The sequence below is a fragment of the Lissotriton vulgaris genome, chromosome 4_1 (genome assembly GCF_964263255.1).
Source record: "Lissotriton vulgaris chromosome 4_1, aLisVul1.2, whole genome shotgun sequence".
Classification (NCBI taxonomy): domain Eukaryota; kingdom Metazoa; phylum Chordata; class Amphibia; order Caudata; family Salamandridae; genus Lissotriton; species Lissotriton vulgaris.
In genome coordinates this window covers 1,468,629,964-1,468,655,772 of record NC_141691.1, presented here as the reverse complement: position 1 = coordinate 1,468,655,772, position 25,809 = coordinate 1,468,629,964, and the positions used below count along the sequence as shown (strand labels likewise).

General features: G+C 48.2%; 1 protein-coding gene across 17 annotated transcripts in view; it reads right to left on the bottom strand.

The window, feature by feature from the left end:
- The window catches only part of DTNA (dystrobrevin alpha), a 693,791-nt gene that overhangs the window by 271,228 nt on the left and 396,754 nt on the right, over positions 1 to 25,809 (bottom strand). For all 17 annotated transcript variants that reach the window (XM_086965704.1, XM_086965706.1, XM_086965705.1 and 14 more), the window contains exons 8-9: positions 15,081 to 15,247; positions 11,531 to 11,655 (exon numbers count right to left, since the gene is read on the bottom strand). In XM_086965704.1, the coding sequence (XP_086821830.1) occupies positions 11,531 to 11,655; positions 15,081 to 15,247 (292 nt within the window). The remainder of the gene's footprint in view (positions 1 to 11,530; positions 11,656 to 15,080; positions 15,248 to 25,809) is intronic.

Below are 25,809 nucleotides of genomic sequence, written 5' to 3'. Positions count from 1 at the left end.
CACGAGGGGCAAAAACCTTCTTGATGTTTGACTGAGCACGGTCTAGGGAAGTAAAGGTAGCTACGAACTTCCCGAGCTCCTTAATAAACGGGTCACCGAACAAGCCCCCTTGGGCCACAGCGCCCGCCTCCGACGAGGCGAGGTCACCCAGCTTGGGGTCCACCTTGATCAGGAGAGAGCGCCTCCTCTCCGTAGAGAGGGCGCAGTTGGCATTGCCCAAAAAAATTATGGCCCTCTGGGCCCAGTTGGAGAGCACTTCCGGGGAGATCACGTCGCCCGACACCTTGGCCTCCTCCGCCATATCCAAAATTTTTGTCATGGGCCAATGGCGTCCAAAAGCTTGTCCTGGCATGTACGCCAGGACTTGTCGATCCCTTTCCGGGGATCCTTGACGAACTTCTGGAGGATGGTCGCCATCTTCGGGTCGATATCAGGAGTCATGGCCACTTTACCGTCCAACGAGGGCCGGGGACACTCCGCTCGCAGGCAGCTCCGGGCATCCTTATCCACCGGCTTCCTCAGGCGATTCGCGACATATTGGGCCACCTTGTCGCATGGTACCCACTCGGAGGATCTGGGGTGGACGATGTTGTCCGGGTCCAGCATGTCGGACGGACCTGCGGAGGAGGAGGGCTGCGACGGCAGCCACGACCGGGAAGAACAAGCTTCCTCCTCCGAGTCCGGAGAGTCGTCGTCCTGCTGCGGGTCAGGAGACATGGTACGGGGTGAAGGAGGAGGAACTTCCGAAGGAAGGGTTTGAGGAGACTGTGAGTCCTCTAAGGCCTTGAAGGCGCTCTTCACCCGTGCGAAAGCCGCCGAGTCAACCCCCTCAGTGCAAGGCTTCTTCGGAGGAGCGGGGGGAGGGGTTGTGTCCGGGCCGGAGGCCGGAGCAGGAATAAGGGCAGCGAGCTTAGCGTAAGCCTCATCCAGGCGCGCCGAGAGTCGCTGCTCGAGGGAGACCATAGCCTGGTCCATCGCACGGTATATCGAGCCATCGACTGCCTGGTAAAAATCATCGTCCAAGGGGACGTAATTCAGAGGGTCCTCCTCCGGGTACTGGTCCGAATACTTCTGCATGGTGAGGTCAATTAGGCTCAGAGCAGAGAGGACGTAAGGAAACCCAATCGACCTTCCACAGGGCACTCTATGGTCTGGGGGTGTCCCAGCGATATGGGTGGCCAAAGGCACACAATTAATGTGCCTAGCCCTGGAAACGCTACAGCCCTCAGAGTTCTGGGGCGCCCCCTTAGCCAAGCGTTCCCACGCCGAACCACGGCACAATTACGACCCCGAAGGGTGTTCAAGAGTACAATACAACCCAGAGGGCGTCAAAAAACAAGGGGAGACCTAATTGCGACCCCGAAGGGTGTCAGAGCCGGGAGGCTGGGCACGGGCTACCCGCTGGTGACGGAACCGCGCCAGAACACTCTGGAAAGCACCTGACAATGGCCCTTCAGCAGACGCGACACCGGCCCCTAGCGGCGAATCAACCGCACCGCACACTACTGGGCACCAGAATTGCGTAAGGAGCGCACTAGGCGTCCCGCGACTGAAGAGGGGAATCTGTGAAGAAATAACAGAACCAACGCTCGGCCAAGGCCTAAGCATACCACACAGAACCCAAAGACCCAGGAGAGAAGGAAAAAACCAACGTAACTTGCTGCGAGCAGCGAAGAAAGAGGAGGAGGCAAGAACAGCGGAGCATGATGGGAACTACCGGTGCATGGACACTGTGATAGGACTCATGTTTGACTTTGTTTTTTTCCCGAATGTTCATGGGAAAAGTAGTTTGTGATATATTTTTTCTTGCTGCTGTGGAGAATAAAGCGATGAAAGAATGGCATAATCCGAAGCCTCCGGTCCTGCCATAGAATTATGTTGTGGGGTATTGAATTGTGTGGCACTGAAGTGTGTGGTGTGGCATGGTGTGGAATTATGTGGAGTGTAAATATGGGGCATGCGGTCGAGTTCAATTTTGTTGAGTGTAATTAGGCTGGAGTGTAATTATGTGTAGTGGAATTATCTGGAATTGAATTGTGTTGTGTGGAGTGTAATGAAATTATGTGGCATGGAGCAGTATTAAGTGAAGTGGAATTATGTGGCATAGAGCAGAGTGGAAATTTGTGAAGTTGAATTTGTTGGGTTGGGATTATGTGGCATGCAGTGGAGTGATGTGTAGTTGAATTGAATTGTGTGGTGTGGAATTATGAGGTGTTGAAATGTGTTGTGTAGTGGAATTAAGCTTAGTGTCTTTGTGTGAAATTGCGTGGTACTTAATTGTGTGGCACTGCAGAGAGAGGGTTCTGCGACTGAACCAATCAGTAGTAGGTCAAATTACAGGTACTGTAGCACAATATACTATACAACACCTTACAATACTTCATCACACCATACCAGACTATGCAACACACCATGTCACACATTACAAAACCTCATCATATAACCCCACCCACACAGTTATACACCAGGCCATACTACAACATCCAAAACGGCAAACTGTCTCATTCTCACCACACCAGTCTCAGTATTTAACACCAGAACATACAGAACACTTCATGCAATAGATCATGCCACATTATCTCCTATAGCACTGCATCATGTCATTGTACATTGCAACACATAAGACCACACAGCAACAGAACCCACCACAGAATATCATATTTACCAAGCAAACTTAAACCTTAGACATGCAATACCATCAAATGCATAAGACACCATTAAAAAGCACATAACACTGCAACACTTAAACTCACCTCATTCTATACCTGACCATAAGGCATCAAAGCATCTAAGACACACCACACAAAACTACACTCTGTCTCATCATAGAAAAACATGTCACTATCCAAAATCACACCATCCTACTTAACAAAACACACCACATCACACTATTCTACAGCATATACCGCCTAATACCATACAAAGTAACACAATAACGCACCATACAAAACTACCCTAAATCACCACTTCATCATACCGAACTACCCCATCATACCATACTGCACCACATAACATTACACCACATCATATAACTAGATAGTACAACAACAGCATGCACACCACATCGTTCCACACAAAGCAACAGCATATCATCGCAAAGAATACAACATGCCAGTCACATCACACAATCTTACTAAAATCACAACATCCAGCAATACATCATACTATTCAGTGGCACTTCAACCATAAAACGCTATGTAACTCGACCGGCTTCCGGTTCTCACAAAACCCTCCCCACCACACAAAGCTGTAAACATATACCTGGAAGATGAGTGCAAGAAAAACAGAATTGATAACTTATGCAAGTTCGCCAATGGAAAGCGGAGTGGTTATCCATTAGTAAATTAAATTCAGAGTATCACAGGATAAACTTTTTGTCTCCTTCTTGTGCAGCCTCCGGAATTTATAAATCAAGGTCAGTTTTGTGGCCCCCTTCATACTACAGAATCAGAGTGACTGAGAGTCTGGTTGAGAAAGGGTGGAAGCATGCTTGGAACGCCGCATTTCACCTACATCTCTGTGGCTTCACAGCGTCAGTGCGCAAATCCGAGTTTTCCTCTTTACCTTGTACTTTAATGGAAATAAATACATGGATTTGTCATATTGTTACGTTCTGTTAGCCTATCGAATGTCCTGGGGCCTGGAAACAGCAGCGGCAGTAAACTATGTGCAGGGCAAATTTAACACCTTAGATGCGGCGCAAATATCCCTCCCCAGTGCTGCGCTGTCCATTGGAACTAGTGCTGAATGGACGTCCAATGGTCGTGCGCAGCACTGGGGAGGTAGTGCTGCCGTCGGCCAACGCCCCGACGCAGCACGTAAGAGGTTAAAGCGGCAGTACGCCACATATGACTGCATACTGTTGTATGTATCCACAGAGGGGGAAAGGATTAACGGACCTGCACATGCCTCAGCACAAGTAAACAGAGGCAGGCAAAGAGTGGGAGCTGCTGGTGGCGGTGGGAGGGAGGGGGGGGATCACAGTGCGAGGTCCTGGTGTCGGCTCTCTGCCGTATACTAAGAAACCCATAGCTGCTTTTGTGTCAGGAGGGGGGTGGTCCTAACGCAGGAGGGAGGGGGAAAAATAACAATAACAAAGAGGCAGCAACGAAGGGAAAGATAAAGCGGGCATAATATAAATGCAACAAATGGTGTCTAAACATGACGGACGTCGTGCTCATACATAAGTAGAGAGAAATGAGAATAAAAAGAGTCCGTGGGAAGAAACTGATATTTTTAAAAATGTCATACCATATATAACAGGGGCAATCGCCTGGGGGTCCCCAAAATGCCAAAAGGCGGGACTAATTTAGCATACCCACCAAATAACAGCTGGCATTCAAGACGGGCACGAATAACAGCCCATAGAAAAGATGGGAGGTCCTTGCACTACATATGCTAGCTACACAATGCCACGCAGAGTAGTGCATGTGCGCTGCGCTAGGCTCGACCTAAAAAAGTTCAAAGGGCACAAATAATGCACTTTCTATCATGAGATAATTTAATGATTCATATTCAATCACGTACAAATGTCAAAAACAAAACATTTCTATCATCAATCAGACAACATGTTTTGTCCTCATAAATCCAGGACTTCTTCAGGGCAATCACACATTTCTTGATTATTCAGTTTTCAATTAAAGATTTTTAATCTATGTTGCACCTTTCAAAATTCCAGTTCATATGCTCATTTATGAAGCGTCTGCTTTTGTGTATCTCTTTGACAGAATAATGAAATCAAATCATGACAGAAGAACCATTATCTGTGTTCTTTGAACTTTTTCTGTATGCTGAATTATATATATCTAATAGTTTGATTTTATCCTTGCACATTCTTTCTGAACAGATGTATGCGCTTTAAAAATGTTGCCTCTCGCGCACCGTGATTTCAAAGTCTACTCATAATACTGAAATCTACATACCCTGCTGGTGCGAATGGACATTTTGGAATGGGATTTACATGATCACTCATTTAAAGTGAACTATGCTTTTTATGAGTGAATGTGTCTGTCTATTAAACTGTATTCTTATAATTAGCCTTTTAAATTGTTTATGAATTTAAAAAAAATCACTTTACCCTTCAGTGCTGAACATGATTATCTAATTTATTGTTTCAAAACTCTTAATTATTTATGAATTTAATTTGTATTTACTGAAAAAAAAGCAGCTAGCAGAAAAAACGGGGGCCAATACCATTACGCACATTTCAGTTAGAGGGAAGATTTACAAGGGTTTTTTGGAGGACAAAAAGGGGGTTGGATGCCCTGGGCAGCAAAATGTCACTGTGTGGAAAAAAGGACAACAACTAAGTAGGTCACTCAGAATCTCTGCTGAATTCTCAGGTGACCTACACAAAGAGGTGGTAGGACCTCTTACTCAAGTTTGCAAAGTCAGTATTGTGTAATGCAAGCTTATGAATTCAAACTGTTCCTGTTCTGTCTGTACTTACCATGGTTTAATAATCGTGCTGTGTGCAAACATGCATGCAGAAGACATGATTAGTGACAACTGGTGCCTACTGTGACACATGGCCTGTCAGTCCTTTATGCGTCCAGCAGCAGAGGGTAGTCGTTTTTTAGTCCCTCTCCTCCCTTAGAACCCTTTTTTCTATCACTGTAAGGCATGCCAAGGATTCTGCTTTGTGTCTTGAAAAAGAGGTGCAGGTTCTATTTCCCCTCCTAAGAGTCTTATAACCTTGTGGTAGGAGGTGTACATTATAGGCTGCTGAGGGCCAATTCATGACCTGAGGTTCAGATTTATTGTGAACAAAAAGAAATGCAATGATCTTGCAGTGCAGGTGTGATTCCCCTCGTTGTCCTCTGGTTTTGGTAGTACCTGTTTTGATATATTGCAAGTGTTGAAACCTATCGGCTTGTCTTAGGAGTTGGTGCATTGCTGCACAGGTAGATCTGCTCTTTCAGAGATTGGAAGGGAGGGGCAACAGTTGTCTAGTTTACCTACTCTGGTCTGAAGTTGAAGGATATTACCTTGCTGAAGCCTGACTCTTGCTTGTTTCCCTCCTTCAACCCTTAAGAGAAGTACAGATGCATGGATATGGGTTGGAATCGTCATAGCACTGCCCAAAGGCTAGAAATGAAAACTGTACAATATATGGTCAATACTCCCTCCACCCTGTGCTGCGTCTGGAAAGGAAGGGGGCTACACATATGTATATCACGCCTTGTAGGTTGTTCTTAGAAGTTAGGTCTTTGTTGGCAGACAGATATTTTTCCACTCCCCCCTGACCTGCCAGTTTCATTTCACTTTGGATTTAGAGGATGGTGCAGCCAGCCTCACGAACATCTAATATTGGAAAAAGCTCTGGAACAGCTTTAGTTAAGACATTACTAACTTTTCCATGAACCTGTAGATTGAGAGGAGTTTAGCAGCAAGGCAGTAGTTGTCTAGTTTCAATTATCAGTTAATGCAGGAGCATGGTGCTGAGGATGTCAGTCAATGCTGCTAAACCTTCAACCCAGAGTCTGAGTTCAGAAAGCACTCTCATTGTCCAAGAAGGCCACATACTGTCGTGCTAGGTGATCAACAACATGCAGACCCTAAGCCAAAAGGAGAAAACTGATGCAGTGAGACATAGTCGCATTCAACAAAGTGCCAGGCCATGCTATGGCCAGAATTGCATCTCCAAGAACTTGTAAAGGCCATAGTATGATGTGCACATTTTTGTTTTCTCCACGTTTGTATACCATTGCTGTCATTTCACCTTGCATGTCTCTGCTATTCCCTCTGTATATGCCTTCACTTTATGCCTGGTAAGAGAATTGGGACTGAGCCGCTACTCTAAGACCCCAATAGATACGGGTAGCCATGATGATAGGTATGTGCTGCACAATCACATTTGGTAAGGGCTTGCTGTGTCTGAGTTTATGGCAGCTATTTGTGTGATATGATAGCTATTGAGCAGGTATGATAGCTATTAACCAGGCACAGTAAAAATGGTGTTCTTCAACTTCTAGATCCTGCTCAAAACAAGAAACTTCCATTTAAATTTGATCGACAGGATGCATCTTTCTGATGTGAATTTAGAAAATAATGATGTTATCACAATGAGGGCACAGTGAAGATGTGGTCCTCAAATGTCACCTGAGGACTATGGTGCCCTGCGTATATGCCAGACAGCAGCCGCCTAGTGAGCATGCTGGAAGTGAACCCAGGGTTGTCATTGCAATCTGTAGCCCTTTCCTTAAGCACAATATGAACATTAGAGTGCCTTGGTGCTGCTGGTCACCTGCCCTTTCCTTCGCCTGCACAGCCTGATGTTGATATCAGCTACCGGGGGCACAGCTGCAGAACAAACTTGCGTTTTATTTTCATTTCATTGCTGGCCTGTTGGAGTCTTTATTCCACCCAAAAAAGCCAACTGTTCTTTGTGGTAATCAAGGAATGGTTTCATGAGTAGCTCATTCACCTGCAGAATAAAGGCTGCTCCCTGTATCTCATCGTGCTACAGAATATGTACTGTGAGAGCTGTTTTGTAAGGAGTCCCGAGAAGCTAACAAGCATGTAATTGTATTACCTCACTTTACTCTAAAGGACCATTTCACGAGATCTATGTGTATTAACAGTTAGAACGGTGCTAATTGTGGTTAGTGCAGAGTGGATTAGAGTTCAGACTGATTCAGACGTCGCATGGAGCGGAGCACAGTAGGAGGTTTAGAAGACTCTCTTAATGAGAGAGCTATCTTTACCCTTCCTTTTGAGGAACCTCATATGGCTAACATACCTTAAACATAGATCAATTCTAGGCGATAGGGAAAACTACTGCCAGTGTTTTTTACACCCTTGTTAATCTCAGAACTGGTCTTGGAACACATTTCAACCAGAAGTGGTATTGTAATGACAATTACTTTTTTTCAAACTCTGCTCCTTAATTGTCTTTTAGTCAAGTCAAAAACATTTGTAAAGCGCGCTACATACCCGTGAGGGTCTCAAGGCGCTGAGGGAGGGGGGGCTGCTACTGATCGAAGAGCCAGGTATTGAGAAGTCTTCTGAAGGCCAGCAGGTCCTGGGTCTGTCGTAGGTCGGTAGGGAGAGCGTTCCAGGTCTTGGTAATGAGGTAGGAGAAGGATCTGCCGCCGGCGATGGTTTTCCGGATGCGTGGAACTGTGGCGAGGGCGAGGTTGGCAGAGCGGAGGCTGCGGTGGGGGTGTAGAAGCGGAGTCGGTCGTTGAGGTATGCTGGTCCAGCATTGTGTAGGGCTTTTTGTGCGTGAATGAGGAGTTTGAAGGGGATCCTCTTGTTGACGGGGAGCCAATGCAGGCCTCTCAGGTGGGGTGTGATGTGGCTGCGTCGGGGGACTTCGAGGATCAGTCGTGCCGAGGTGTTCTGGATGCGTTGCAGCCGTCTCAGGAGCATGGTTGTTGTTCCCGCGTAGAGGGCGTTCCCGTAGTCCAGTCGGCTGGTAACGAGGGCCTGAGTGATGGTTTTTCTCGTGTCGGGGGGGTGGGGGGGATCCATTTGAAGATACTGCGGAGCATTCGGAGGGTGTTGAAGCAGGATGCGGAGACGGCGTTGACTTGCTTGGTCATGGAGAGGGCGGAGTTGAGGATGACCCCCAGGTTGCGTGCGTGGTTGGTGGGTTCTGGGGCTGTTCCTAGCGATGTTGGCCACCAGGAGTCGTCCCAGGCTGAAGGGGTGGGGCCGAGGATAAAGACCTCCGTCTTGTCTGAGTTCAGCTTCATCCTGCTGTCCTTCATCCATTCGGGACGGCCTTCATTCCTCTGTGGAGGTTGGCTTTGGCGGTGTGGGGGTCTTTGGTGAGGGATATGATCAGCTGGGTGTCGTCGGCATAGGAGATGATGTTGAGGCTATGCTGTCGTGAGACATGGGCAAGTGGTGCCATGTAGATATGGAACAGCGTCGGGTTGAGGGAAGATCCCTGTGGGACACCGCAGATGATCTCGGTGGTCTTGGGGTGGAAGGCGGACGCTCTGGGTTCTGCCAGAGAGGAAGGATGTGGTCCAGGCCAGGGCCTTCTCTTGGATTCCGGCGTCATGGAGGCGTGTTGTGAGGGTGCGGTGGCAGACCGTGTCGAAGGCTGCTGATAGGTCCAGAAGGATGAGGGCAAATGTTTCTCCTTAGTCCATCAGGATCCTGATGTCGTCGGTGGCGGCGATGAGGGCGGTCTCGGTGCTGTGGTTGCTGCCGAAGTCGGACTGGGATGGGTCCAGGATGTTGTTGTCTTCAAGGTAGCGGGTCAGCTGTCTTTTGACAATCTTCTCCGTGACCTTCGCCGGAAAAGGGAGCAAGGAGATGGGCCGCAGGTTCTTGAGGACCTTGGGGTCCGCCTTGGGTTTCTTCAGCAGGGCGTTGATCTAGGCGTGCTTCCAGCTCTCCGGAAAGGTTACTGTCTTGAAGGAGATGTTGATTGTTTTCCGGAGATGGGGTGCGATGGCTGTGCTGGCTTTGTTGAAAACGTGGTGAGGGCATGGGTCAGATAGGGATCCGGAGAGGATGGAGTTCATGGTTGGGTTGTGAGGAAGGCAAGAACCGGTGGCAGAAGGTTTTCGATAAATGTGGCCACTCTGTGGAATTCTCTTCCCCTGCATCTTCACTCGGAAGCCAGTCTCTTGCGGTTCCGCAAACTTTTAAAAACTTTTTTGTTTTCCGCTTAACTTCTTATTAGTGTGGTAGTGCTACCCCCTGGTGAGCGCTGGGATGCCTAATGGTAACCAGGCGCTATACAAAACTCACTAATAATGGTCTTGATGGTGTCTTTGTCGCTGACGTTGGACCTGGCGGTCAGGCGACTGGTGCGGGTGGAGGTCGCAGGGGTGGTGGTCTCGGCGGTGGATGTGGGGGAGTCGATGTTGAAGCGGTCGTGGATGTCGGTGATCTTGCGGTGAAAGAAGGTGGCCAGTGAGTTGCACATGCCTTGTGATGGTGGAATGTCGTTGGCGTTGGAGCTGGGGTTGGAGAGTTCTTTCACGATGTTGTAGAGCTCTTTGGTGTTGTGCACGTTGTTGTCTAGGCGGTCCTCTTGGCGGTCCTGATGAGTTGGTGGTGTCTGCGGGTGGCGTTATTGTGGGCTGTGTAGCTATCTGGTGTTCGGTCGCGGAGCCAGTTCTTCTCCTCCGACAGGTGCGCTTGGAGGTCCGGAGGTCTTCGGTGAACCAAGCGGCTTTCTTGTTGTTGTGATTGGTTGCGGAGGTCTTGAGTGGGGCGAGGGTGTCGGCGCAGTCGTTGATCCACTGTTTGAGGTTGATGGTGGCGGTGTCTGAGTTGGTGGGGTCGGCGGATGGTCCCAGGGCGGGGGTGGTGGTCAGTTGGTCCTTGGTGACCTTGCCCCAGCAGCGGCAGGGCAACTGTTGGGTGCTGTGGTGTATGGAGGGTTTCTTGAAGGTGAAGTGGACGCATCTGTGGTCGGTCCAGTGGGGTTCGGTGGTGTGGTTGAAGGAGACGTGGGGTCTTGCTGAGAAGATGGGTCCAGTGTGTGTCCAGCGGCGTGGGTGGGTGTCGTCACGAGCTGTTTGAGTCCGAGGTTGGCGAGGTTGTCGATCAGGGCGGTGGAGTTGGTGTTGTTGTTGTTCTCGAGGTGGAAGTTCAGGTCCCCGAGGAGGATGTAGTCCGTGGAGGCGAGGGCGTGGGTGCTGATGAGGTCGGCGATGGTGTCGCTGAACTGTGGTCGTGGTCCGGGTGGTCTGTAGATGAGTGTTCCTCTGAGGGTGGTATTGGGGTCGGTGTGGATCTGGAAGTGCATGTGCTCGGCGGTGGTGAGGGTGTCTTCGGTGTTGGTCGAGTCTCTGAGGGTGTCCTTGTGGATGATGGTGATTCCCCCTCCCACTCCGTTGGTGCGGTCTCTGCAGGAGATCTTGTAGCCCTCTGGGATGGCTATGGCGATGTCTGGTGCCGAGGTAGCGTTCAGCCAGGTCCCGGTCAGGAAGGCGACGTCGGGGGAGGTTGAGTCTAGGAGGTCCCAGAGTTCGATGGCGTGCTTGCGAACGGTCGGGTGTTGAGGAGGATGCATCGGAGGTGGTTGGGTTCTCTGGTTGATGGTTTGGCGGGACGGATGCTGGGGAAGCTGTAGTTCCGGCAGGTGAAGGGCCCTTGGGTGCGCTTTGGATAGCCCGGTAGAAGGAGTGGTCTCGTCCGGGGTTGAGTGCGTGGAGGGTGCTGGAGTCGTAGTGCAGTCTGGTGTTGTGGCGGCTTCGGATCCAGGAGTTTTAAGGAGCAGAGTTTGAATCAAAGGTTCCTTCTTTCATCTCAGACTTCTGTTTCCTAGATATTGTTCACCACGTCTTACGTATATGGTGATGCCCCTTACAGACAAGCAAGTATGCACCAGGAATCTTGAAAAAAAAAACATGGTGATGTGCAGAAGCTGTACAATATAGAAGGCAAATCAGGGAAATACAAGGCATATGAGTAGATGATGGCATGAAATGAACCACTATAAAAACTCTTTCACTAAATGGACTTTGAATACTCCCCATGCAAGGCGTTGTTAGAAGGTGAAATACAGGTAAAGCAATTGTTACTTTATAACGAGGGAGAACATAAATTTGATACTTACACAATATGAGCCAGGTTTAGAGGTTTTTCGGGCTGGTCAGGGAACATTGGGTGCAAAGGTTCACGACTGGAAGCACAGCTTAAAGACTTGCTAAGGGCATTGGTTAGCTTCTTAGCAGGTGATTTCTGGGAGGAACAAGGAAGGTAGAGGTAATCCAGGCAAGAATACAAGGTCAATACAGTTATCACAATAAAACTACAGGTAGCGAAAGAACAAAAGGCTGCTGTCCACACAAATGCCCAAGTACAATCTGAAACAAATAAACAACTATCCCATGCCCACTGTAGAGTCTTTCATTCAGTGGATATCCCGCCTACCAAAACCCAGTCTTTCTAGCCCACATCTTGTCATCAAAAGAGAGTGATCACCTTCTTTAACTTGAGATGCCACGAAAATATCTCCGTATAATCATGAGTGGAATCAAAGTCATGAGGCAAGAAGCTCCCACTGTAGAGATAAACTTTCTGTGATTGAGGTGGACAAAAAGCTGGAAGTATCTGGATGTTGGCCTTTCAACGACTTAATACACTATTTTTAAAATGGGAAACCAATGACCTAGGATTACAGTCTCCTCCTTATGCCTTACATTTTCTTAGGAATAATAAATAATCCAGACATTAACAGCGAGTGCTATTACCGAAAGAATATTATAATTAAGTAGAGAGCTAATTAAACAGTATATAATACAACTGGGAGAACATAACTGGTAATCATGATGAAAAGCGAGAGTGGAGAGAAAATGTTCTCCAAGACCTTAACGTGTGTATCACCTTCTAAAAGAAATGTGCATTTTGTGCAGAGGCTCCAACTTTCCTATAGATTGTTTTAGCTGTAGAGATACGAAAAACCTGGCTATTAGTTCCCAGTTACCTTTAATACTTACATTTAAATTACTCAGATATGATCAACTAAGGCCACTCTGCCCAACGTCAGAAAATATTGGATGTAGATGTATGTCCATTTTGAGAACTGCTGGAAGTACGGTTCATGATTGCTTCAGTGCTATCAAGCCACCTGACAGCAATCTTCAATGACACCAAGAGACATTCGCGGACTGAGGGGCATGATGTGGATCATTTGAGGGTTGGGAGTAGGAGGACAGCTTCCTGACTGGTGGTTTTGAGAATTAGTTATGTTGGTAACAACTGCGAGGTTTAGAAGTTGGAGAAAATTGTATTTGGTTGCATCGGGGTTTGATGATAGGGGGTAGTAGCTTTTTTTTCTGGTCAATCTTACATTTTAGGGTGTCAACTGACCCTGTTATTTATTTCTAGATGAGTATTTGTCAGCCATGTGCACGAAGGGTGGTTAGGTAGGGTGTTGATATAGGAGAGGACCATCTTCTATATAAACTATAGCCTTGATTTGTGTTGTTGGCTAAAGGGAAGGTATTCAGTTAGAAGTTCGATTTTGCCTGGATTATAGCTTGTTCACCCAAGATCTTTTAGCTGGAGGAAGCCTGGATGTGTGTGCAGTTTTGTCTAGCGCACCTTTAGTGGCTGGTTATCTCTTTCATAGAGGTTCAGTTCCTGAATTTCCAAGTCTATTCCCTTTGGGATCATGTTGTAAGCTTCAGCAGAGGTTTTCCCTGATTCATTATCACTTCCACTCTTTGGGATAGCTGGAATGTATGAGGTATTTCTGTTAGTGATAATTCTTTCACGTTTCCTGGCTCTTAGGACATTCTGAGGGATGGGCTAGACTCATTCCTTGTCCACCACCGTTGATCTTCAAACCAAACGAATGGGAATGTTATTTTCAAAGGGTTATCCTCGGAGGCAATCAGGAACTCAGAACCAAGACTGTGGGTTGCACGAGGATGCCTCCCTATGCGCTAAGCATGCCAGTACTTCCTTGACAGCCACAACGGTGCATCATGCCCATCACTCTTAATCTTCTGGACGGCCTTAACCTTTCACCTCCCACCTGGAAGCTGGGATCCATCTTTGACTCGTCTGGACCCACAGTCACACCTCCTTTCTCAGGCACAGATGAAGAACCCAGCTCTTTAACATCTAAAATGTTCCCTATTTTCTTCACTTGTAAGCATCTAAACGTCTTATTCTCACCCTTGTTCTCGTGGGTCATTTGTCGAGCCTCCGTTGTTCCTGATTCCCTTGGCTACATTCTTCATCATTACCTGGGTGTGCTTCCAGAATTCACATGATCTCCCCGCCTTCTCTGCCCACAGCCTCATTTTTGTTTCAATTATCTCTTTCATCCCAAACATCTGAATTTCCTGCTTCACTTTGCATACACCTATGGTCCTATTCTCCACTCCTTTTGTTTGCTTTCAAAAATATTTCTCTTATTCATCGCCTTCCGTTTTTAGCTTTTCTAATCTTGCTGTGGTTGTTCAATTACATTTATTTCGCGTATTTTTGTGCCCTTGTTCAGCATTTTGGGAAATACAGTAAATTACATTTTTTATTTTAAAGAAATATGCTCCTAAAACACTCTGAACAAATTTTGCCAACCTTACCTTTGAGATAACAAATAATTTTTTGAAAGAACATCCAAGAATAAAAAGTTATGAATCAACCCAAGAATATAAGAAAGATGTTTTTTGTGCCTGTCCAATTAGAGTTCTCTGTTCAGTTCTGGGAGCGCTAAATGTATCTGCCTTGCAAATAATAGTGAAGAAATGCCAGCAGGCAAGAATGTGATAGGCCACCATTACAAGCAAGGAGATCACTGTTGGAGCACGCCACAATGACTTTTGCAATACTACACCAAACAAAAATTTGGGATTGAATCGGGAGAAATACAGTACACTTTTCCAGTTACCTACAAGGAGCAATGACACCTCACAAGCCAAGGTAACACAATATTGGTGTTTTCAGCAAAAAGAGTGATAGATCAAGGTTTAAGGACAAGGCATATTTTTTGAAGGATATAATTACTGAAAGGGGAAATAGATCATGCTCGCACAATGTAACTTTTCCTGCACGAACCCCACCCTACACAGCTATCTGTGCTATAAAACACAAGTTGATATAGCTTAAAATCTACCGTAAATGCTATTCAAATCATTACATGAAAAGAGTTTAAAACTTGTACAAATCTAGCTACTCTTTTGGCTGCAATCGACTGAGTACTCAACCCATGTGCCTTATAGTCCTGCACTTGCTTAATTCTGCTATACAAACTTCTGCTTTCTCATGTATATACAAGGCCGCCTTAAGGGCTACAACTAGGGAGAAACATAAATGAGAAAGGGGAGAAACAATAAGCGGTTAGTACAGAATTACCAGTGTAAACCCGTTTCAAGGCCCGGCATGGGCTTCCTGGTCCGCTGTACAATGTTAAATTGCTAACTGGCTCCAAGAAGAAAACTACCCGTTTCAGGTTCCAATGAGTCCCACCGACAAAGACAACCAGATGGATGGATATACGGAAGGCCCTTCGGTAAGGGATTCTTTTTAATCATAATTCTTTAATTGAGGCAAAGCCTGTTTACTCAGCTAGGCCAGCTGCATCCCTCAGATCTACCTTTCTATGCTGTCTGTCCAGGGTGGGAGGAGCTCCCCTAACAGGCGGCTCTACTTACCCATGAGGTGTACTCCTTCATTTGGTGCTGGTTGCTGTGGGATCCGCTGGCATGGCCCCTCCAGAAGCAGTCCTGGCAGAGCTGGTAGTTGGAGCACTGCTGGCAGCGGTAGCGGAACCCCATCATGCTCTCGCTGTGGCAGTAGGAGCACTCCACGGGGTGGAAGACTGTGGGGTAAACAATAAAGGCATGGTTTGATAGGTAGGGTCACAACAACAAAAAAGCTTATACATTACCCTTGCAGGTAATGAGCTCTCCCCGGTCTGGAGTGCACTCTCCGCAGGGGAGACTGCTGCCTACTAGGCCGGCTAGCGCTTAGAAAATACTGCATAGTAAAGGACAGGATTGCAACCAATTTATGCCCTTCTTTCAAAATAGGATAGCTAATCCTGGATCATGAACATGCACCCCTCGGCAAAAATTGATTTGCACCCTACGTGCACATCTGTGTGCACATTTGCAGGTGCGTTTAGCGCAGATGTCCAATTACATTTTTTTTATCATGTTCGTATAACAGAGTGACTTTTGAATTCTGAAGGTTACAGTGCTGAGAAACTTTCGTACAGTACAGTAGATATTCGATATATATATGTAAATATATAAACACTCATCACACATATATATGTGTGTGTGTGTATATATATATATATATATATATATATACACACACACACACACACACATATACACACAGATACATACATATAACAAAATGAATAGAAAATAGAATACAGCCAATAGAACCTCCTTACTTTTATCTGACTGAAAAGCATTGCTTAAAATGTATGAAAACTACATTTTTGTCTCATAGTCTCACTTAGGAACGAACAGCTTAATAAAATGCACACCAAGTGATGTAATCACAATAGAGTTGCTTTGCACAATCTGATTGTCTGTATAAATCATAGAAATGTAGCTGCTTGCGTGCAGATCTAGGTGCAAACATAAACCAGTCTTTGTACTGCCACACACTGTTGAATCAACACAGCCCCTACACTGTGCTGGAAATGTGAGTTGATTTCCTGTCTCCATGCGTCTTAAGAGGCTAACCAGGACTCTTCTCTATTTCCTGATAGAGCCACAGTATTGCCTGGACACACGCAGCCCTGCATCCCCTTCATCAACAGATGGGAATGCTGAGGCTGCAAACAGAGTGACAACTCAGGGGTAAGTGGAGCAGAAAGCAACGGTGCATTTGTGTATTAAACCACTCTACATTGATAATAGTCCCTGTAAGACTGTACCATTCCGGGTTTGGATATTTTTAGAATAACATTTGTCCAGTGACTGTCAAGAACCTTAACAAAACAAGCATTTGCAATGCAATAGGTCTCGCATTTATGCGAGTTTGAGCTAATGGAATTGTAAATGACAATGTATTTTATTCATGTTTTGGTTTTTGAAACATAATAAAAGGCATTGTCATTTACAAAGCCAATAACTTAAACCCGCTTAAATGCGAGACCTATTGCTTTTTTTCCTGTTTTTTTTTATTTTTTTATTTTTATTGAGAATTCATGATACTCAGTGAAAACCAATTTACAAGATTAGAGGAAAGAAGACAGAATGCAAAATATACAGTCAACCATCATTATAAAGGCAAAAGTAATGCAGAATCGATTTGGCTGCATACATAAATTAATATCTGATTAAATTGATTCATTTAAATGTTAATAAACCAGTTAGATACGATATCATATATTTTTGAGACGTTTTGAGGGCCGGATTAGCTTGCTACACTCTGTTTGCCCGCCAAGCAGCCACTGGTGCCCAAATCTTCAGTCCCAGTTCTTTTGTTTTTTTACCCTTAAGTTCGTACAAGGCCGCCTCAACATTATGCATTCCTAAGAATCTAGACATCCACATTTGGAAGGTTGGGGCCTCAGTATCTTTCCAGGCAGCTGAGATTAAGATACGAAGTACGGCTGTGGAGATAAAAACTAAAGCTTCAGTCTCGATATTTAAATTCAGTTTACTTTCACATCCTTTGATCATGAGTGTTGGGGACAAGGTTATTTTGACATCTAACAACCCCTCCCAGAATGCCTCAATTTCCTTTTTAATTAATCCAAGTTTCTCACATTGATGAAACATGTGGATAATGTCAGCCGGACCTTTAGAACATCTGGGACAGTTATGATCCAGCCTCTTGCCCCAATCATAGAGCTTGGAAGGGATATAGTACAGGTTAAATAATGTTTTGAAGGGCTGAGCTCTTAAATTGGAGGATCGTAAGAATCTTCCATCCATTATAAGGGCTCTATCCAGGTCGATATCTGGATCCTCCAATTTAGAGGCCCAGGCTGCCTCAGTTTTAACCATGTCATCCTGGGATGCCTCCACAAACAGCCTATACACTCCATTGATTCTTAAGTCTCCCCCCTTCAGATAATCCAGTATGTTACACCTCTCGTTTATAATGATGCGAGGCCTTCTTGATCTAATTGTGCTGACCATCTGAGCATATTTATAATCTTGATTACCCTGGAGGGAATACCTTTGTTTCAGGTCTTCAAGAGATCTACACTCGTCCCCTACCAAAACTTGCCCCAGTGTCAAGATGCCCTGTCGCTCCCAGTGTCACCAACACCCATCATTACTTAGGTTAGGAAAGAGACCAGAGTTCCAAAGTGGAGTGTGATGGTTATATTTAGATATTGACAAGGTTTTCTGAGCTGCAGCCCAAACCCCCCATATCCCTTCGAGTATTTTAGATCTTGTGTTTTTGTGATACCTTCTTTCTGTTTTCCTTAGTAATACCCCGGTAGCCTCGCTGCCAAGCAACAATTCAAAAATAGAGGGTATAGCATCATTTTTTTTTTTCGAAATATGTTTTTATTTCAGAATTATTGACAAAACATCGAGATAAGTCAACCGTCATACCCATAACATTTCGAGGCACTATACGTTGTTAAAGTAGTACACAGCCATTTAGCCCACATCCCGGAGGCCGGGCGGCGCACCTACAAGTTCCAGCAAAAGGTCGCCATGTGCACCTCAGAGGGATTTCTGGCCAACAACATAATTAAGTATCTGCTTTTTATACCCACCAAACTCCCCCCCCCCCCAGTCACCAACTGATAGAATCAGTCACCCCGTGCAGGCGACGCCAGAACCCTCTGTGTCTGCGTTATCAGGTCTATGCTAGTGCACTCCTATGTCGACCGTCTGTTAGTGCCTAACAACATCCACACAACGGGAACCCATGTGTGCTGCCCTGCGCCCCTCTCCTGTGATTACCAGCTATAGACCCCTTTGCTGCATCCCTCCTGTTACTGTCGGGGTAACCTAATAACGCCCCTTCATCCCTCCCTCCCCCCAACTGCTGCTGATGTGGGTTGTAATTGTGGGTTTTGACAGAAGGGCTCGCTATCAATCGAGGTCATGCATTCGTTCTTCCAAGCCTCATGGAACCTCATTCTCCAGATGTCCCTCCTCCTCGTCCTCTGTCAAGTAGTTGCTCAAAGCCTGCACAATCATCTCCCAAGCCCTTGCCATCTCCAAGCTCTTCTCATTACCAGTTCTGGTAGCCTGTCGCATTCTAATCACACTCTCACATCTGGACCATTTCAATAACTCATTCGTCCATCTCCTAACTGATGGGCCCTCCTTGGATTTCCAGCGCCAAGTAATCTCTCTCTGGGCTAACATGAGTCCCAGATCAATAAACTTGCTCGTAATTTTCGTCTTTGCCGTGTGGGGGAACCAAAGTAGCAGGCACGCCGCCATGTCGAACTCCACCTCTCTATCCGTAACTGCATTCAGAAGCTCGCCCACCTCGGGCCAATATGTCCCCAACCTTGGGCAACCCCACAACAAATGATCCAGCTCAACCTCGAGTGCTGAGCATCTCGGGTACGCCGCATCCTGCACCCGAAAGTGCCGTCGAAGTTTCCCCGGGGTCAGATAGGCTCTATGCAGTATGAAAAAGTGCACCTGCTGGAAACGGGCATTCCTACTACCCTTCCACGTCCGTTTCAAAATGTGGCCCCAAACCGTGTCTGGTATGGGTTTACCTATGCTTTCCTCCCACTTTACCTTCAGCGCAGTGAGCGGCTCTAGTCCCTCGTTCAACATTCTCGAGTGGATACAAGTCACCGCCTTGACCGTGCCCGCAGCCATCACCACATATTGGTACGCCATAGTCGTGTCCGGTTCCACCAGTCCTACCCTCCAGTGTTTTTGTATTGCCGCAGTGACTGCCGCATGCATGAGGTAGCTCCCATCCGGGAGACCAAACTGGTCTTGCAGTACCCCAAAGGGAGCCAGCATCCCTTCCACATATAGATCCCCCACCGTCTGCAAACCCAACTCCTCCCATTCCAACAACGGAGACCAATCGCCTCCATGCGGTAGCGCCGTCAACATCCCGAGAGGAATCTCCGGCGCATACGGTCGTGTGGCCCTTGCCCTCCTCAGGCTCCTGTGCCAGCACAACCGGAGGGTTTTCTCTTCAATGGGGAGCTCTCTCAATTCCAATTTCTGTTGCATAACTATGTAGGATAGGACGTGTCTCTGGATACCTTTCCCTCGTTCCTGGTCTGGGCCTCTAAATTCTCTCGCAATGTTTTGTGTCAAAACCTGTAATTGGGCCGCTAGGTAACACAATTCAAAATCAGGGACCGCCACCCCTCCCTCGAGTTTGGGTCTGATCAAAGTGTGCAACGCCACCCTGCGTCTGCCATGTCCCCAAAGGAAACCAATAATCATCGACCTCAAGTCTTTGAAGATCCGATGAGGGATCCATATCGGTAGTGGACGGAAATAATATAGCAGCCGTGGCAAAGCCACCATTTTTAGCAATACCACTCGGCCCGTGCACCGATAGAGGAAGGGAGGCCCAGAAGGACATGCATCCCCACAGCGCCCTTACGCAGCGACCTATATTACCTTCTAGCAGATTCGCAGCGTCGTGGTAAACACGGACTCCTAGATAGATGAAGCACTTGTCTTCCCAGACCACTTCCACTGTAAGAGGAGGATATGGCACATCCGCCCGCAGTGGAAAAACACAAGTTTTATTCCAGTTTACCTTGAGGCCTGACAATCTACCAAAGAGTGATAGCATCTCTACGGCCCCCCTAAGAGCCACTTCTGTATCCTCCAGATATAGCAACAGGTCATCCGCATACAGTGAGATATGATGAGTATCTTCACTACATCCAACTCCATTATACCATTCTCCTGTTCTCGCCCGCGCCGCCAGTGGTTCCATCGCGAGAGCGAACAGGAGGGGGGATAGCGAGCAACCCTGCCTCGTCCCTCTGTGCATCCCTCTGGGTAATCGGATGATATAACAGACCCCAATCGCACTCTGGCAGTAGCTGAAGAGTAGAGAACCCTTGTCCATCGCCCAAAGCCACCTCCCAAGCCGAACTTCTCTAGCACCCCATCGAGATATTGCCACTCAAGGCTGTCAAAAGCCTTCTCAATGTCCACCGATAGTACTGCTGATTTATGGTCCGAGCCTAAGGCGCTGTTTGGTAAACGGGTCAGGCGGCGATTGTTAATGGATTTGTTCCTAGTAGGAATGAACCCTGCCTGGTCCTCGTGTATCAGCGTGGTCATGTGTGGTAGTAATCTAGTGGCCAGAATACGACTCAAGATCTTATAATCCACCGTCAGCATAGACAGGGGTATATACGACGTCACATCCAAGGCCTCCCTACCAGGTTTCAGCAGCGGCACCACTAGCGCTTCCCTCATTGAACGGGGCAGGTGCCCTAGGGTCATGGCTTCGGAGTACACCACTAATAGCTTTGGTGCCAAAACATCTATGTACTTCACATAAAATTCAATCAGCAGGCCGTCCACCCCCGGCGTCTTGTTTCTAGCCATCTGCTTAATGGCCACCCGAATCTCCGATAGCGTTATGGGGCCGCCCAGGTCCTTCGCCGTTTTGTCATCTAGTACCGGGAGATAAACAGTGTCTAGGTAGTCGCCTATTGCAAAGGTTTCCACCTCCAACTGACTCTTATAGAGGCTCGTATAATATGACTGAAAGCGCGTCAATACCGCAGTCTGTGAGTAGACCACCTCCCCTGATTCGTTCTAATGCTCATGATCGGGCAACCCCTAGGCTCCGGGTTAGCAAGTTTAGCAAGTAGTGTGCCCACCTTATCCCTTTCCGCATGCACCTTATTGAGATATAGCTTGTAATCATAACACCGCAGTCTCTCCGTTTCTGTCGCCACCAATTCTTTCGCTTCCAGTAGCCGGCCCTGCAGGTCCTGTCGCTCAGGCCTACGCTGCTCAAGATCCCTCAACACACATTCCGCCTTCCCCAAATCGGCCTAGACAGTCGTCCTTGCATTAATAAAGCTGCCCCTACAGATACCTCTCACCACCACCTTCATCGCATCCCATTCTATCGACCTCGTGGCGGCTGACCCCTCGTTCTCACCAAAGTAATGCTCAATCCCCTGTTGGACCGTGTCACTAAACACCAGGTCCTCTAATGTATCAGGCCGCAGCCTCCATGTTGGGACCGCAGACCTCGTCCGCTGCCATTGCACTGTCATCAGTAAAGGATTGTGGTCTGAGATGGTTCTGGCAAGGTACTCCGTGTGCGTTATCATGGCAGCCAGGGGGCCACTACACAGGATGGCATCTATCCTAACATGTAATGCATGTAGTGCCGAGAAGAAGGAGTAGTCCCTAACATCAGGATGTTGCTCCCTCCACACATCTACAAGGCCCCATCTCTCTTGGCAATCCTTCCTGTGTGTGGCTAGCCTGCGCACTGGGGAGTCGGCCAATGGCGGGTGCGATCTAACCCGCGTCACATCAATGATTGAATTAAAGTCCCCACCCAATATGATGGGGCCCACCAGGAAGTGTGCCAGCGAGCCTGTGAGACTATCAAAAAATCGGGCTTGGTCAACATTGTGGGCATATACACTACACAGGACCACCTCACGGCCATACAGCCTCCCCTCTACCACCACAAACCGACCCTCAGGGTCCACCAGCTGGTTCGTGGCCTGGAATGGGACCCCCGCTCTCATCCATATCAACACCCCCCTGGCAAACGCCGAGTACGAGGTGCCAAACACCTGGCCATGCCACCTCTTCTACAATGCATTGCATTCTTGCTTGGTCAAATGAGTTTCTTGCAACAGTGCAATTTGGACGCCTCGTCTCACCAAATAGGCATAGTTCGAAGTCCACGGACATTTCATGTGAGGCATTTCAAGTCAGGTAACGTCCCCATTGCAGCCATCTCCCCACCATTCCGACAGTGTCAGTTGACCCCCCACATCATTGCAGTTGTTCCCCCCCCTTCAAAACACCCCAAAAAACTTCCCCAACCCCTCTCCCCAGAACAGGACCTAATAACGCAACATCAGCCCCCATCCAAATCAGTAACATCACACACAGTCCACTACTCTGTAGTCGTCACCACAGAAAGCCTTGAAGGGGTACTTCAGAGCCGATCCGGGGCAAGCCAAGCCCTCACCCCAAGCCCATGATCCCATATAATAGTTACAACAGAGTACCTGCTAGGTCGCCAAGCATCAGGGGTAAGCTGCTCCAAGGGGAACTGCCATTATGTCTCTTACTCCGAAAATTATTCGTTAAATAGTCCATCTGCCGTCTGTGGTGTGACCGTCGGCCCCGCAGAGCTATCCGCTTCCGAAAGTTCTCCTCCAGATTTTCTTCCCTCTACTTCCGAGTCCATCGATAACTTCTCCTGCTGTGACGCTGTGATGATCGCCGTTGCATCCAGTGCTCCCTTTCTGTCCGCCGCCATCTGGTCGGCCCTCATCGCTCTTTTAAGTTTATTACGCTTGCGGATGCATTGGGACTTTCGGACCTGGACCGGCCTTTGTTTCTCCTTTTCCCCTTTACTCTGGCGATCCGTACCAGCACGGTACAACTCGAGCCATGACCACGCCTCGTCAGGGGTCTGGAAGAATTGGGTCGTTCCATCCAAGATCACTCGCAATTTAGCTGGAAAGAGTAGGGAGTATTGTATACCCTCATCCCTCAGTTCCTTTTTCACGGTCAAGAAAGATGCCCTGCTCTTCTGGACTTCTTGCGTGTAGTCTGGGAAAACCGTGACCGAACTATTGTCCACCTGAAAGGGGCCCACTGAGCGCGCCCTTTGTATCAGTAAGTCTCGGTCCTTGAAATGCAAGAGTCTGACCACCATTGGTCTGGGCGGGCCGGGACCCTGTGCGCTCTCTCTAGTGAGAAGAATGGAGATAGACCCTCTGGAGCAACGACCGTTTTAAACCAGTTTTCCATTTAGGCCACTGCATGGTCCCCCTCAACTTTTTCCGGCAGGCCCACCACCCTTACGTTGTTCCTTCGATTGCGGCTTTCGGAATCCTCCGCGCGTTTCTCCAGCGTCGCGAGTCGGCTGAGAATATCGGACAGTTTATGCTCTGCGGTGACCACCGCCGGTTTTAACTTCTGGAGCAGCTGTTCATTTTCCTTCACTCTATCTGAGAGTTTGGCGTGATCTGCCCGTAGGAGACCCAGTCCCGTGGCCACCTGCGCTATATCCTGGTGTAGGGACTCCTTGGTCGCAGTGATCGCCTCCAGTATGCCATCCAGCCGTGCATTCAATCTACGTTCTTGTGCCGATGTATCCGGGGCAGTGTGGGGTTCGCCATCCGTGTCCGGCATAGTCATCTGGCTTTGCCCCTGTTTCATACTCAGGTCACTGCTAGTAGCGGCCATCTTGGTCGCCGCGTGTGCGGTGGTAGGATTGCCTCTGGGGGATGGTCAGGCCCCAACTTCCAACAGCCGAGCAGGAATACCCCTCGTTCCCTCTCACCACTCAATGGTCTTAGCAACCTTCCGGAACAATGACCCCCACTTCCAGGGATCAAGTCGTCCACCGCTCAAGGGTCCCACTCCTGTGCCCAAAATGGCTGTCCACCGTTCACTCCTTTTGGCAGTGCCCCACCAAGCTCCACACGGCCCAGGGGGCCCCACCGCACATTGATATTGGCCGTCCCCCGCGCGGACTCACCGCATCCCCACGACAGTTTCAGGTAATGCCCAGTTCATGTGAAGGCTCAATCCAAAGAGAAAAGTGTGGGGGGAGCTAAGTGTGTGCCCTCAATCAAGCAGGTAGGGACTGGCCAGAGCTGGGTGCCCGATCCGCGCGGGGGCGCCGCTCCCATTCAGCCTGGTGCGGTGACCTCCTGTGCCACCCGGTTCTCGTGTCATCCCCTTCTGTCTGGTTCAATACCAATCATGCGCTGTTGGCAGCCACCGATCTCTTTCCGCCCCAACGAGCGTACAGGGCCCGCCTGGGTGTGCTCCCCTCAGCCGCTACCTCACCCCTCAGGGCACGGCGCTTTTCCAGGGCTCCTGTGCCGGGCGGCAGGTTAGTCCTTATTCCGGGTGCTGGGTCCTCCAATCTGCCCACTCTCTCCTTCGGCAATATCCGCCGCCTCCCAGCTTGCCGGTATCACGGCGCTGCCAGTTTCCTATCCGCCACGGGATCCCCAGGCACGGCCGCGGACTAGCACCCCTCTTAGATGGCGCAGGGTCCGGTGGTGGGGGGATGGGCACCCCGACCGTGAGTCTCCGATGCGGCAGACAGCGCTCCGCACTGCTCCCACAGCTGCCAGTCCCCGCACGGCAAGGACCTCACTTCGCTGATTCTTCTAGGCAGCAGCCTCCGCTACGCCTCAGTCGCGGACCGCCGCGGACCACCACGTCTCGCAGGTCAGCCTCCGCAGTTCGGGGCGGCCGCCATCTTGATTTTCCACCCGAGGCTCTTCGAGGCTCCGGCACTGGGTCTCAGCACAGCCGACGGCCACCCGCTGGCCCACAATTGTATTCCTCTGCCAGTCTGGTGCTTTAGGGAGAATTTCCGCGCTTCAGCCGGCTCGGAAGCGAGGGTTCTCAGGATAAATGCGGGATCTGGCACGGAGCTGCAGGCTCACGCCGCCATCCCGATCGGCGTCCAAACCACACCCCCATAGAGGGGATGGCATCATGTTGGTTCGAGGTATTTGAACTATTTCCCACGGGATCAAATAATATAGTCATCTGCGTAAGGAGACAAGACCAATGATAGTATCTGATATTTGGCAGTCCCAGGCCCCCCCTTTACTGTGGCAGAGACATGCATTTCATCGATCTTCTGATCTTTCCATATTGCCACAGGAAATTCATGAATATAGCTTCTATTTCTTGGATAATTTTCCCCCCAATTTTAAAGGGGATCGCCCGGAATTTGTATAATACCTTGGGGAACATAGTCATTTTGATGACATTGGCACGCCCTATTATTGAGAGTTGCAATGTATCCATTCTTTTTAAATTCTCCCTCATTGATTTCATAAGAGGGATAAAATTATCTCTGATTATACGCTCCGCGTTAATCGTTACCCCCAGATACACCACGGAATCGACGTATCTGGAGTCTGATTTGATTATATTCTTAGAACACAATACCTGGGTCTTACCCACATTTAAGCGATACCCTGACTGTCTCCCGAATAGACTAGTGATTGCCACCTCTTTACGTATAGCCACGTCAGGTTCAGTAGTGATGACCGCCAGATCATCGGCATATGCCAAGATTTTTGTTTGGAAACCTTTTGTGACTAAAGGTTTAATTACGGTGTTGTTCATTATCTGGCGTATTAGAGGATCGATGTATAGTGCAAATAGGATGGGTGAGCACGGGCATCCCTGCCTAGTCCCCCTCGTAATATAGATCTTCCCCGAGCTCTCACCCATCATTTGAATCTTAGCGACT